Consider the following 14272-nt stretch of genomic DNA (forward strand, 5'->3'; position numbering starts at 1 on the left):
AAGTACACCAAACGAATTAAGCTGCTATTGCTTATCATTGCAGTTAAAAGGGAAGAGGTTTTTAGTGTCTATCTAGCTAGGCGTTCTTTGAGTTTATTTTTTGTTTTTATTTTTAAACAATTCCAGATGTACAGAAAAGTTGCAAACATGGTACAAAGAATTCTTGTAAACAAACCCTTTATTGTTCATCCAGATTCACTTTTCCACACTTGCTTGATCATTCCTACTTCTGCCTATCTATCTATCTCTCTCTCTCTCTCCATCCACTGCTCCATTGAATCTGTCTACTGCTCTATCCATCCATCCACCCATCCATCATCTATCTGCATAAAATCTCAGAGATAATGTCCCTTCCCCTCAACTCCATCCAGTGACCATTTTGTAAAATAAAGAACATTCTCTTATACAGCCAGAGTACAATGATCAAAATCAGGATACAATGCTATGATCTAATCAACAAACCTTCTTCAACTTCCACCTATTGTCTACTGCTGTCCTTTACAATCAAAGGGGGGAACAGCCCTCAGGTCCGGGATCTAATCCAGGATCACACATTACATTTAGTTATCTCGTTAGTCTCCTTGAATCTGGAACACTTCCTCAGTCTCTCTTTGTCTTCCATGAGTTGACGTTTTTGAAGCATACAGACCATTTCTTTTGAAGAACGTCCCTCAATTTGGGTTTGATTGATGTTTCCTCAAGATTATAGGTTCAGGTTCTGTATTTCGGCAGGAAAACCATATAAGTGATATTGTGTTCTTCTTGCATTATATCAGGAGGCCCACGACATCCATCTGTCTGACAACTGGTGATGTTAACGCCAATCACTCTGTTAAAATTACCGTTACTCATTTTAATACTCAAATTGTCCCATATCTGGCCAGTGGAAGCCCCCTTCAACCTGACCATTGTGGTTTGTGACATGTCCCCATAACTTTTTGAGCAGTTTATAACTTTCTAAAATAGAAAGATATCCCAGCCTCAGTCCTAAAATTAGCTATTTCTCCAAAGGCTTGTAATTCCTTTTACTAGAAAATATTGAGAAACAAGATCTGCATGGTGCATGCTAGTGCGGGCAATGTGTGTGTGCACGAGTGTGTATATGTTCATTTACAATATGGAAATACAGTTAGGTTCAGTTAATTTTGTTTATACTCCATTTTGGGTTTCTATCTTTATCGATTTTATATATTTATATTTTAAGCATTTGAAATATAATGTGGATCTAGAAGTCAAAACTATAGAAAATATATAGTTAGATAAATATCACTCTCCCCACATCCCTTCTATCCCGTTCCTATTCCCAGTTTTTTCTGCCCTATTTCCAGCCACCACCACCCACTGTAACCAATCTCATTATTTTCTTATTTATTCTTCTTATGTTTTACTTTGCAGAAGTGAACAGATACAGGTATACTTTCCCCTTATTTCTTACCTAAAAAGTACATAGTATAGATACAGTTTTTCTTTTTCCACTTAACAAAAGATACTGGAAATCACCCCATATTGGTTCAGACAAGGAGTTTTTGTTCTTTATCATAGCTGCATAGTACTCCATTACATGGAGGTATTCAATTATTCTCTGATGTTCAGCCACATCGTTTTTTGTTTTCTTTTTTTCAACATTTCTCAGTTACAATGAATACTGCAAAGAGTTACTTTGTGCATAAGTATTTTCTTATTTTTGGAGGTAGATCTCTAGAGGTGGAATTCCTGGCACAAATCGAAAACGTACACACAGTATCTTTAGCTATTGCTAAATATCCCCAGTTTACATTATGTATAAGATTGTGTTTCCCACAGCCCTTCCAAAAGAATGTGCTGTCCTACTTTTTAATTTTTACCAATTTAAGTGAAAAGTATCTCAATACTGTTTTAATTTGCATTTCTCTAACTATGAATGAGGTTAAACATCTTTTCACATGTTTAAGGATATTGTGGCTTTTATCCAACCTTCTATTGGGTACATGCTTTTCCAAAACTTTGCTGTGAATTGCATTTTCCTTTCAATTTGCCAGGCAGAAGCTAAAAGTTATACATTTGCTTAACATTCATCTTGTCCCTTGATTTTTTCATAATAAAATTGTATCTGCAGTATTTTACTTCTTGATATGGCAGTGTTCTTAGTGAAATTTTAATCAAGCTGTCTATAACCTGTACACTTTTAAATGTTCATTTTTATAAGTTTCTTTTTTTTTTTTTTTCTGTCGCCCAGGCTGGAGTGCAGTGGTGCAATCTCAGTTCACTGCAAGCTCCGCCTCCCAGGTTCATGCCATTCTCCTGCCTCAGCCTCCCGAGTAGCTGGGGCTACAAGCACCCACCACCACGCCTGGCTACTTTTTTGTATTTTTAGTAGAGACAGGGTTTCACCGTGTTAGCCAGGATGGTTTCGATCTCCTGACCTCCTGATCCGCCCACCTCGGCCTCCCAAAGTGCTGGGATTACAGGCGTAAGCCACCGCGCCTGGCCCATTTTTATAAGTTTTAATTGATTAAATTCTGTACCAAATTATCACCATCTTGCTTGCCTAATGCCTTAAGAAAACCTAATGATTCCCCAGATCGTTTCTAGGCAGCCCTGACATGGGACTAAGAGAAAAAAGTGGCCCTCTGAAGAAGGGGTTCTGGGAGCACATGCTTGAAGGGTAATCCCACAACACAACACACACACAGGGCCATCCTACCTCCTCTCCCACCATGGCGCCTGGTCCTACCAGCCTCCAAGACCTTGCCAAAAATTGGCAGGCTGAGATGTATCTTCCCAACTCACCAACCAGCAGAAAACATTTATCCAGCAGACAGCCATAGAATCTCTGGTTTTAAGATTTGCCTGCAGTCTCTTCTTTGTCCCCAAAAAGCAGCGTCCCTCTGATTTAAGCCTCATCTTCTCCATGATTTGCAAGAGTAGGAGGAGGGAATCGGTAATTCAGTCATTAAATGTTATGACCTACTAAGAGAAAGGCTCCGATGGCCCTGGATTTTCTTACCCTTCTCAACACACTGTCCCCCAGACAGCTGTGATGAGTTCCGGTGCCTTCTCTCCTCCCTTCAGCCTCCAGAATCTCTTTGGTGTGGGAGAGATTAATAATCCAAATAAAACTGCCATGGGAGGAGGAATGGAGGAATTTTTAAAAGTCACTTGTCTACTTTCTGCATCTCTCAGTACAGCCCAGGCAGGAGGGAGAATTAGTGCCACCGGGAGAGCTATCACACTGCTGGCCTGAGAAGGGCCCAGCCTCTCACGTGGAATGGCCCCCGGCAGCCTGGGAGTCCCCAGGCAGATGCGCTGGGGAGGAGGTGTGGGGCAGATGGCGACAGTAGCTGTCGGGAAGGAAGGCTAAACATCGTGGGCCGAAGTCAAAGATAAACTTCCATCCTCCTCCTTCTCTCCCCACATAACAGCCAAAAGATGCTGGTTATTTCAAGGAGTTTCTAAGAATGGCATTTGATATATATCACGACCTTCCCAGGGAAGCTGGGGATGAGGCATCAGAGTTTCCTCTCTGCTCTGCAACAGAGACACCCCAGCACATGCACGGGCCCCACCTGAAGTCGCCATAAACACACATACACATGCTTTCCTTCTCATTGAGAAAGGAGCTGGGAGTATTAGGAGTAGAAGTCGTTCCACTTGCAAGAATGGATGACCCAGATCCAGCGTCGTCTGGCGATCACTGGTTGTTGGTCTGACCCCAGTCTCCGACGGTGTGCTGGATTTCCCACGCTTGCGTGGTACAGGTCTGGAGCACAAGCACGTGTTTACCCAAAAGATCCTTCTTCATCTCCAGACACCGCTTGGTATCCCTGTTTATGATGGCTCCTCCCTGGAGGGGAAGAGAGACAGAGCCAAGGTGCCAAAATGCCTCAGTAATTCATCATCTCTTCTGGCCCTGCTCTCCCTGCTGCGCTCAGCCACATTCTTGAAGGACCTCTCAGTCCTCCACAAGTCATCCAGGGGAGAAAAGGAAGCAGGATGTAGGATGAGACCACCCAGTGCTTCCTCTACCAGCCCCATGGCAAAGTGACCAACCAGGCGGCATTGCTCTGGCTTCCTGGGATGCCCTCAGCCTCTTCTGAGATGGAAGCGTTGGGTCAGTACTGACTACCACGGAACAAAGGCATCTGTGAGCCTTCTCAGCTTGGCCCTCCTTTCCACGTCCTCACCCCTGACCCCATGAGACCCATCAGGGTCACCTTCACCTTGTGCTTCTCTCCCTCTTCAGGGAAACTGTGTCGTGGGCCTGGAGCAGGAGCTACATTCAGGAACCTCAGCCTCTGAGGCAGCCTCCTGCCTCTCCTGTTGCGGGGACTTCGCCAAGGTTTATGACTGGGAACGTGATAGGCATCAGTGCTACAATGGTAGGGTTGAATCCTTGCTCTACTATATACGAACCGTGTGGGCTTGGGCAAATTACCTGCTCTCTCCAAGTCTCAATGTCAATCTTATCTATAAAACGGGTTTAGAGTTAATATTAAGGTTAGAATTAGGGTTCATATTGATGGACCATCTTGGGCCTGACACATGAAACATGCAACAAATCTTAGTTCATCTCTGCCACTCCCCATTCTCAAAGGAGAAGAGAAAGGAAGGGCCATCCTTCTCTTTGATCCTATGTGATTCCCACAACCTCCCTGAGCTTCTTCCCCCTTATCTTCATATCTCAGCAACTGACAATCCTGCCATCTGTCCAAACTACCGTCTCTCCTGGTCCTGCCCTCTGCTCCCGGCCCTCTCTCTCCCACATCCCTCTCTACCCCTTCGCAGGACTCACATGATGTATATTAGTGCCTGGGTCAGGCTGTTTCCTCTTTATGCCCTGCACTCTACTATCATCCTTAGTAAGGTGCATAACATTCATTCTGATGGCTGGTAAGAAACCCTGACCTCACTGTCCCCCTTCAGACAAACTGCCACCAAGTTCTTGAACACCAAGCGGGACTGACTGCAGCTCTAACATCTCCAGATTTCTGCTTCCTCTCTCACAATCACCTCCCTGCTTCTCATCTCTTCCCATTACAAACTGCCTCCAACGGCCCTTGCTCCCCCAAATTTGCCTGTCCCTGGATTCCCCGAAGCCCCAGCCACCCCTTTCCTCCTCTGGGCAGCCATCCAACATTGGCCATTCAGGGCAACTCTTCAGATTCTGGAACTTCTCCTCCACCACCGCCACCACTCCTCTCTCTTTGCTTCCAGACCACAGAGCCCTTGTGGACAGGGTCTGCCAACTGAGCAGGCCTGGCTCATAAACCTGCCCACATGGCCCCAGAGCTGGGCTTGCTCCCCAGGGTTCCTCTTCCAGGCCTCTTCAGCATGCTCTGACTGTCAGCCCCCACCTGGCACTTATTTTAACTAAATGTCAAGAACACCACACTTCCATTCAATCCTCCCGTCCCCTGCAAGCCCTCAGCGATCCTGAGGACATGGCCTCACAGATGATCTCAAAGGAGCGGCCCCACGCCCACCTCACCAGCCAGCAGCCCCCTCTGCTCCCTGAGCCCCGGCCATCCTCGATGCTAGAGAAACACTCTCCCTAACATCCGTCTTTTATTTCTCCCTCTTTGCAGATTCCTTTTCTACTGCCTTTAAACAAGTCCAAATGTCACAATATTAGAAGGACAAAATAAACCCAGACCTCAACTCTACTAACCCTTTCAACAAACATTCAGTTTTTCTCTCCCTTTCAGAATCAAATTCCCAAGCAACGAGGCAATAGCACACATTTGTTAAGATCCCGTGTTTGAACGCTGGGCATTTACTACACTGTGTAGCCCTCAGCAAATAATTGGACTCCTCAGTGCCCTGGTTACTTCATGGGTGAGATGGAGTTAGTGATCATACTTCTCTTATGAAACCTATGTTTCATAAGAACTAAATGAGATAATGTTTAACCTCACACATGGGCATATATGTGTTCAGTAACTCTTGGTTATTCTAATTTAGTGTGACCTTTTAGACAAAGTCAGTGGTCTATTTTCTATTTCCACTCGACTTCCACGTGACATGAGCTTTGACAGTGTTCCACACATCCTCTAGTTGCTTTCAAATTGTGTTCATCTGGATCTTACACATTTTTGTTTTGGGTTTGTTTGTTTGTTTTGTTTTTGCCTTTTTTTTTTTTTTTTTTCTTTTGAGACACAGTCTCGCTCTGTTTCCCAGGATAGAGTGCAGTGGCATGATCTCAGCTCATTGCAACCTCCGCCTCCCAGGTTCACCTAATTCTTCTGTCTCAGCCTCCTGAGTAGCTGGGATTATAGCTGGCCGCCACCACGCCCAGCTAATTTTTGTATTTTTAGTAAAGATGGAGTTTCACCATGTTGGCCAGGCTGGTCTTGAACTTCTGGCCTCAAGTGATCTGTCCGCCTTGGCCTCCCAAAGTGCTGGGATTATAGGCATGAGCCACCGCGCCTGTCCGTTTTGGTCTTTGTTTTGGGGTGCTGCCTGTCAGAGTTTTTAAAGGATTTTTGTTTTTGTTTCTTTTTCACTTTTACAAAAGTAAGAGATGCTTCTTTTTTAACTTGAAAATATACTTTAAAAATATATAAAATACTTTAAAATAAATGGCCAGGGCTCTGGGCACATGGGCTACTTGGCAGGTGAGGCGGGCATGGAGCAGCAACTTTGAGATCATCCGTGAGGTCATGTCCTCAGGATCGCTGGCAGCTTTCAGGGGAGGGGATGATTGACTAGAAGTGCATTTATTAAAAATATGTTTTAAAATATTTTATATATAAAGTATATAAAAGCACTCATAACAAGATAACATTGTATATGTGGTCTTTACATCTTGCTTCTTTATATAAATTTAACATTCTACATACATCTTTTCCAATTTTATTAACTTTTTGAAATAGATTTCTTCAGAATATCATTTGAATGGTTATATAATATTCAGTTCAAAGCATTCCCCACTGTTGGACATTTAATTTTTCCTTGTGTTTCACTGTGATAAGTATTAAGATAATTTCTACATTAATCCTGGCCTACGTTCTATACTATTTTTTAAGTAAAGATATTGTCCTAAAAAAGAATGTGCCTTAAAAAGAGTTATAGTTAGTTTGGGTTCTGAGGAGCGTCTGGTTTTCCTACACGTGGGCAAGTTGCTTCTGGAGCTGTGCCAGTCTCCACGCTCACCAGCGGTGTGTGGGAGCACTCCTTCCCCACTTCGTCTTTTCCCGCACTTCCCACCCCTCACCATGAGCGCTCTCCTCCTCCTCACTACTCCTCACTACTCCTCACAGAGACCCTCTTTGTATTGTGAGCTGTTGCTTCACCCCGAAGATGGATGACCTTCCCCAAACGCCCCCTTACTTCAGTGGCATCACTATCTCAATGCAGTGCTCCTCAAGTTAAAGTCCATGTGTCTGACTAGGCCTTCTCTTCTTCAACTGGCTCCCCGCCCCATCACTGGATCTCTTGTGTCACAGGGGTCATAGCCTCCTCTGGTACACCCAAAACACAGAATCATGAAATCAAAGAAAACAAAGGGATGATCCAGTCTCATCTCCCTCTCAATTTTGGAAAATTTCTTTGGTAACTTTTAGCAAATTTGTAAGCTGTGTCTACAAAGAAAAGTGAGAACCAGAAGAGCCCAACATTCAATCAAGTATCATTTTTCATATCTGAAAGAATTGTAGACCTAAGAGGTGAGATGGATGGAAAAGGATTAGATGGAGTGAACCCACTCAAGACTAACTTAATATTAGATAATACACCAGAAATTACATGATCACCTCCCTTTTCAGCTTTTGTAGTTCTTGACATAGTGGCCATAGAAATGGACCCAGCCTGTATGTTAGAATGGTTGGCAGAATTTCCCTGAATGTCCTGCCTTCCATATCTCACAGCCAACCCAAATCTCTTTTCTGTCAGTAGCCTCAGTCAGCTGAGAAGGCGATCATCCAAAATTTTCTTGGCAAGGCAACCTTCAAAATGTTTGGAATGCATAATTATTTATTTAGTAATGGTAGGCTGTTATCATGAAAAGAAAAAACAGAAAAAAGGATATGGAAAAATGAGAATAAAATTTTATCTAAAAATATTATTTCTTTAGAATACAATGTATCTTTAATTCATAGGAGATTTAGGATAAAGTGTAGCTATTAAGGGAATCAAATACATAGCACTTGCCAAAGATTCTGTGTATATTTACTATTTTTAAGTACTTGTATCTAAGAAAATGGGCATCTTACAGATTAATCTTGTGATAGCAATTTTAAAATGTGTATTTGAGTAATTAAATTGGTGACTTGATGGTGAATTTTTACTGACTTTACAAACACTTCTGAAACATTTAAGAGAACTTAAGAATTGAAAAATTTAAAGTCAGGTCATTGAAGTTCTTAAGAAAGGAAATTTAACGTATTAAATTTGTAAATACAGTTCATGATGTTTAATGGAATTTAATTTATTAAATTTAAAAAAATCTTCTTTAAAGGGGATTCTCAAAACTTGTTAGCCTTATGGATAAAATAATAAGATTTGTAACCTGAACTTAAAAGCTTAAAGAAAAACCATGATTCTTTGAATACTCCTTTGCACCAAGTACCATGCTAAATGCTTTATACACACTATCTCATTAAATGTTTTAATTTATAATTTGAATACAGTGAATATTAATTTTTTAAAACCAAGTAAACTTGTAGTAGTTTTCTTCACACAAACAAAAAAGATAGGACTGAGGACATCAAAAACTCATATTTAGCACCCTAGGCCTGCCAGATGCTCAGACATGCTGTGCTTGGTGACTGCCATTGACGGAGAACTCACCACCATGCTCAGCAGCCTATTCTTCTGTAGGAAACCTGAAGCTGTGAGGCCTTTAGTAAGTCCTCCCCTTGCTCCTACATTAAGTCAAAATCTGTCTCCTTAATTTTTACCTATTGGTCTCAGTTCTGCCCTCCTGCGACATTAAACAAATCTACTCCCTCTTCCTCTTAAAGACAGCGTCGCCTTTTCTCTATCCGTAAGCCTAACAAGCCTTTCAAGCTCATATCTCCAGGCCTGCCAATCTTCCATTTGCTCTGCAACATTTGTTGAGTGCCTGCCATCTTCTAGGGGTTGTGCCAGATGCTAGAGAAAAAACAGCAAACCCCAGGCCCTGCCCTCCAGCTCACAGCCAAATGATGAAAAGAAGGAAGTGAGCAGACAATTGTAAGAGATGGTGAGACTAGGGCTACAAAAGCGCCCCTGAGAGCACCAAGAGGAATCACTCAAACGACTCCTCTGGGCTCATGGAAGGCTTCCAAGGAGGTGACATGTAAGGCCAGGGGAACACTTTGTAGCTGGTCTGGTGATGAAGTGGGAGGAGAGGGAATAATACCTGCAGAAAGGCCTAAGATAAGAGGGAACCTGGATTTTCATTGAATTACATGTAGTTCCACAGAATTGGAGCGTAAAGTGAGACACCAGAGATTGAGAAGACATTACCCTCCTCCTCCTAATCGATATTGTCTAGTTCAGGGAAGCTTAATCTAGGATGCAAAAAACCTCTGAAACTGTAAGCAAATCTTGCACATAGGTTCATATGTATGTTTTCCTGGAGAGAGAGAGTCCATAGCTATCAGCGAATTCTCAAAGGCGTCATAAACTTTGAAAAGTTAGAAACTGTTGAATTAGACTGTCCATGTGGCACCTGAACCAAGCATAGTACCGCATTCAGAGACACAGTCACAGACAGAGCAGTAGCTCCCTCCAGGAGGCACTGCCCCTTCCTAACGAATTGGCCCAAGAGTGCAGAAGCTTTTGGAGCAACCCCATCCCTTGTACATTCCCCATAGACTGTTGTCAGCCAAGATCCTCGAGTCATCGTCACGTGAATTCTGCCAGATTCCCTCCACCCTGTCCTCGGTCATTTGATGTTGAAGTTAAAGGCAGGGCTTCTACATTAGCTCCCGTCAGATTTCAGCCTAGTGTTCCACACCCTCTGATAATCATTAATAATAAATGGATCACAATGGCTAATGCGTATTGAACACTCTTCTGCTCCAGGCACCACGCTAAATGCTTTGCACACGCTATCTCATTTAATCCTCCCAAAAGTCACATACAGAAGATATTATCATCTCCATCATTTTATAATGAGGAAACTGAGCTTCAGAGAGAGTAAGGAACTTGCTGTGCTGAGCTAGGACTTGTGCCCAAACTCTCAACTGTTCAGCTACAACAGACTCCAATATTTCCTCTCCTTAACCAACCCTGCCTTAGTCAAGAGACTCAGTGTTTCACACCCAGTTTGCTGTTTCCAATCTTTTCCCTACACAGGGCCACAAGAAGTAATTCTCGTAAAACAATATCAAATCAAATCTGAACCTTTCATATACCTGTCCTTTAAAAAAACATGTAACTCGCCCGGCGCAGGAGCTCACACCTGTAATCCCAGCGCTTTGGGAGGCTGAGGCGGGTGGATCATCAGGTCAGGAATTCAAGACCAGCCTGGCCAACATGATGAAACCCTGTCTCTACCAAAAATACAAAAATTAACTGGGCATGATGGTGCGTGCCTGTAATCCCAGCTACTCGGGAGACTGAGGCTGGAGAATTGCTTGAACCAGGACCTGGGAGGCGGAGGTTGCAGTGAGCAGAGACTGTGCCTCTGCGCTCTAGCCTGGGCTACAGAGCCACACTCAGTCTCAAAAGAAAAACAAAACAAAACAAAACAAAAACACGTAACTCACCGGTTTAAAATCCCAATATATATGCAGTCCATTCCTAGCTGCCTCAGAGCATCGTTCTAAGGTGGGCTTCTCCGCGTTGCCGGGGTCTGCCAGGCAGCGATCTCTAGCACTGGCCTCTGCAATCAGTTGTCCCACATAGAGCTCCCCGGTTAGGTGATAGTAGACATTCTGGAAAAAAAAAAAAAAAAAGCAGAGGACTCGCCATAGGCATCGTCAGCCAGCGGGACGCCCTAGCCTGAGGGAGAGCAGGAAGTCTGATCTCAGACACCCAGTCACACCGGGAGCACTGAACCTTCCTAGACAACATGAAGCCACCTCTGCTTCCTTCTCCTTAGTCTCCCCTTGAATCCAGGGAGAAGGCCAGGCCTAGGAGGGTTCCAACAGAATCAGAGCTTACATGGATGAAGAAGCTTGTCTTTGAAGGAAAAACAACACTGAACTCCAGAATCTGTCACTGTAGGCCTCAGCTATGCGTTTGTTGTCAGAAAACCTTTTAAATTCCTGATTTGACACTGTCTTGCTCAGTGAGCTTGGAGAAGTAGGTTATTAATGTGTCTCCATTTCTGCATCTAAGTGGAAATGGTATCTATTGTGCATGCCTCAAAAGGCTGCTACGAGGGCAGCATGCAAAGTTTCAGAGGACAGACGTGAATATTGTCTCTTAAAAAAAAAGTTCCGGCTGGACGCGGTGGCTCACACCTGTAATCCCAGCACTTTGGCAGGCAGAGGCGGGCGGATCACGAGGTCAGGAGATCGAGAGCATCCTGGCTAACCCGGTGAAACCCCATCTCTACTAAAAATACAAAAAACTAGCCGGGCGTGGTGGCGGGCACCTGTAGTCCCAGCTACTAGGGAGGCTGAGGCAGGAGAATGGCGTGAACCCGGGAGGCGGAGCTTGCAGTGAGCCGAGATCGCGCCACTGCCCTCCAGCCTGGGCGACAGCACGAGACTCTGTCTCAAAAAAAAAAAAAAAAAAAAAAGTCCCCTGGCCACACCTTCCACATGGTGCCAGGGCTCTTCGTCCATCCCTTGGAGGAGCATCTGCTCAGCCTCTATCCTCTCTAGCTCTGTTTCCTTCCTATAGGAGAAGCACAGGTGGCTTCACTTGCCCACTCTCCCAGGCTTTCAAGGAGCCCTGAGAAGATGGCAGGAGCTGTGGGAGGAGGGGAAAAGGAAGGGACCAGAGGTGATTGTCAATGCAGATATCACCATGGAGAATGAATGAACGTGACAGAGCATAGCCTTTCTACCTATCCTCCCTGTAACTGAGCTGGAACTACGTTGCCATGGCAGGTCTGGGTTTCACCCTTACCCAGGATCTCCGCTCCTGCCTCCCCATCACCTATCACGGAGTCTAGACCCAGGAACGGTTACCAGGGGCTGAGCCACGACAGACTTGCCCAGGCAGGTCCAGGAAGACTGTGGAAGATACCTGTGAACTGAATCCATGGCAGTAATGCATGATGGGGGTGTTGCCTGGAACGGGCCCCTGATCCAAGCAGACATTTTCATCCAACAGGTTTTTCATCTGAAGGGACAAAACGCACGGCAACGCTGTTAGAAAGAGGCAGAGAATGAGGCCCCATCCCTCCCAGGGCCTACATTTTCCCCAACACACCGAGGGCAACAGGAACCAGCAGCCGCAAGGAGCGCAGGGCTGGGATCCCGGCAGGCATTTTCTAAGCACTGGGAAACAGACCGATGCTGAAGGGAGGGCTGCCACGATGCCCACATCCTGGAAACACCCACCACCTCGCACCATCGCCACACACAGGGAGGGGCGCCTGTGCAGAGTCAGGTGGGCAAGGCCAGTGGCTGCAGTTGGTGGAGAAACCGGGGTTGGGCGGGGGTGGGGGGGTGTCCAGGCAAGAGCTACAGTTTTCAAGGGGAGTAGAAGCAGAGAGAAGGAAAAGAGATGGGGATTGGAGAGCAAGGGACAAAAGGAAACTGAGAGGGTTGAGGGCAAAGAGCTGAGGAAAAAGCCATGGTAGGAAGGGCGTCTTGGGCAGGATGGGCAATCACGTGCACTGTCTTTCACAAACATCTAAAATTCAAAATGCAGTTTCATAATACATACTCTTCCATAGCCCACGACGGTGTGGATCGGCTTCAAGAGTGGATAAACGTTTTTCAGGTACCAGTCAAAGGTTTTACATTTCAGTTTTTCCCGGAGCGCAACTCTGGAAGAAATGTCTCCAAAATCTATTCCAGAGTTCTGTAAATAAAACACCAAGTGTTTCTGTGCTTTGACTCATGACAGCTCTGTTAAAGCAAACTAAATACGGCCTGAGAAGGACTCCATATTTCTGTATGTGAGTTCTTGTAGACGAACTGCAACCCAACTTAATAGACAAGATCGAAACTCTAACTTAGGACTATGCACCTGTAACAACAGCTGGGTCTTGGCCAATCCCAGCAGCCATACTTCAACCACTCATCTATTATCAAGTGTTCAAACTGTGTTCCAATAAGGCAAACACGGAGCTGTAACCAATCCAGCTGTTTCTGTACCTCACCTCCAGTGTCTGCACGCCACTTCCCTTTTTTTGGTCTATAAATCTTCTTCCACCACGTGGCTGTGCTGGAGTCTCTGAATCTGCTGTGATTCTGGGTGTTGCCCCATTTGCGAATCATGCATTGCTCAGTTAGACTCCTTTACATTTAATGTGGCTGCAGTTTTTAACAGCGCCTTCACTCCACCAGTGGGTATGGACCACGCATGATGGAACTGAGTATTTTTCTGATAGCCTGTGAAGTAACCTTGATATTTTATATTTCCAGAGAAGGTGGAAAAACCTTAAACCCTAGAAAATTCTGCTCTTTCAAATTCTACTCCTTCAAGGCCCGCATAGTGGGGCCGCCCAGGTTTATTTCTCCTCATGAGCTTATGCAGATTGCTCCTATTTGAGATGGTATTTACATCAATAAAACCCAAAATACTCCTCACGATAGGGCCAGAAAAGGCCAAAGGAGATTAAAGGAGACTTTCTGGAGATTAAAAGAGCTTATTGACACAAGAAGACTTCTGGAGATTAAAAGAGACTTTCTTAGAAGTGATATTTGTGGGGAATCAATGTAAAATAATACTAAAGAGGCAAATTAGAAAAAGCAGGAACCACTTGTGTATCTGCCTTCTTCCCAGAATTTTCCTTTGGGGCTCATTTCAGATCATCCCATGCAAAAATTTAGATCATCCTTTGATGGTTCAGCGTTTTACAGACAACTCTTCGTACAGCTTGGGACAGTCACAATATGACTCTGTAGAAATAAAAAAGCTAGGGATGTCCTGGAGGGTACTTTTTTTTCCTATCATACCTTGGCATACTGGGACATCAGAATCAATTCTTACCCATCTCTCTTCAAACAGTGATCCAACTGTAAGAGGTTATTGGCAGCTGGGATTATGAAAGGAAGCACTTTGGCATCTTTAAATTATAAAGAAGGCTCAGGCATTTCTGCACATTTTTACCATCTCCAGACCTAGTGATCCCAGTGTTAACCTGGCTCCTGACCCTCGGAGTCCCTCCAGACTTTCTCTTCCAGGTCCCTCCACAGCTGCCCACCATCCTGACTCCCTGGCTTTCTGGGGGCTACATTAG

At 44.5% G+C, this 14272-nt stretch overlaps 1 protein-coding gene across 1 annotated transcript in view; it reads right to left on the bottom strand.

The window, feature by feature from the left end:
- Positions 1–3541: 3541 nt before the first annotated feature.
- GALNT8 (polypeptide N-acetylgalactosaminyltransferase 8) overlaps positions 3542–14272 on the bottom strand; it is a 62112-nt gene continuing 51381 nt past the window's right edge. Inside the window, exons 8-11 of the mRNA XM_025401448.1 lie at positions 12751–12888; positions 12106–12201; positions 10674–10841; positions 3542–3823 (exon numbers count right to left, since the gene is read on the bottom strand). Coding sequence (XP_025257233.1) covers positions 3671–3823; positions 10674–10841; positions 12106–12201; positions 12751–12888 — 555 coding nt within the window. The 3' untranslated portion in view covers positions 3542–3670. The remainder of the gene's footprint in view (positions 3824–10673; positions 10842–12105; positions 12202–12750; positions 12889–14272) is intronic.

The sequence above is a fragment of the Theropithecus gelada genome, chromosome 11 (genome assembly GCF_003255815.1).
Source record: "Theropithecus gelada isolate Dixy chromosome 11, Tgel_1.0, whole genome shotgun sequence".
NCBI classification, from domain to species: Eukaryota; Metazoa; Chordata; class Mammalia; order Primates; family Cercopithecidae; genus Theropithecus; species Theropithecus gelada.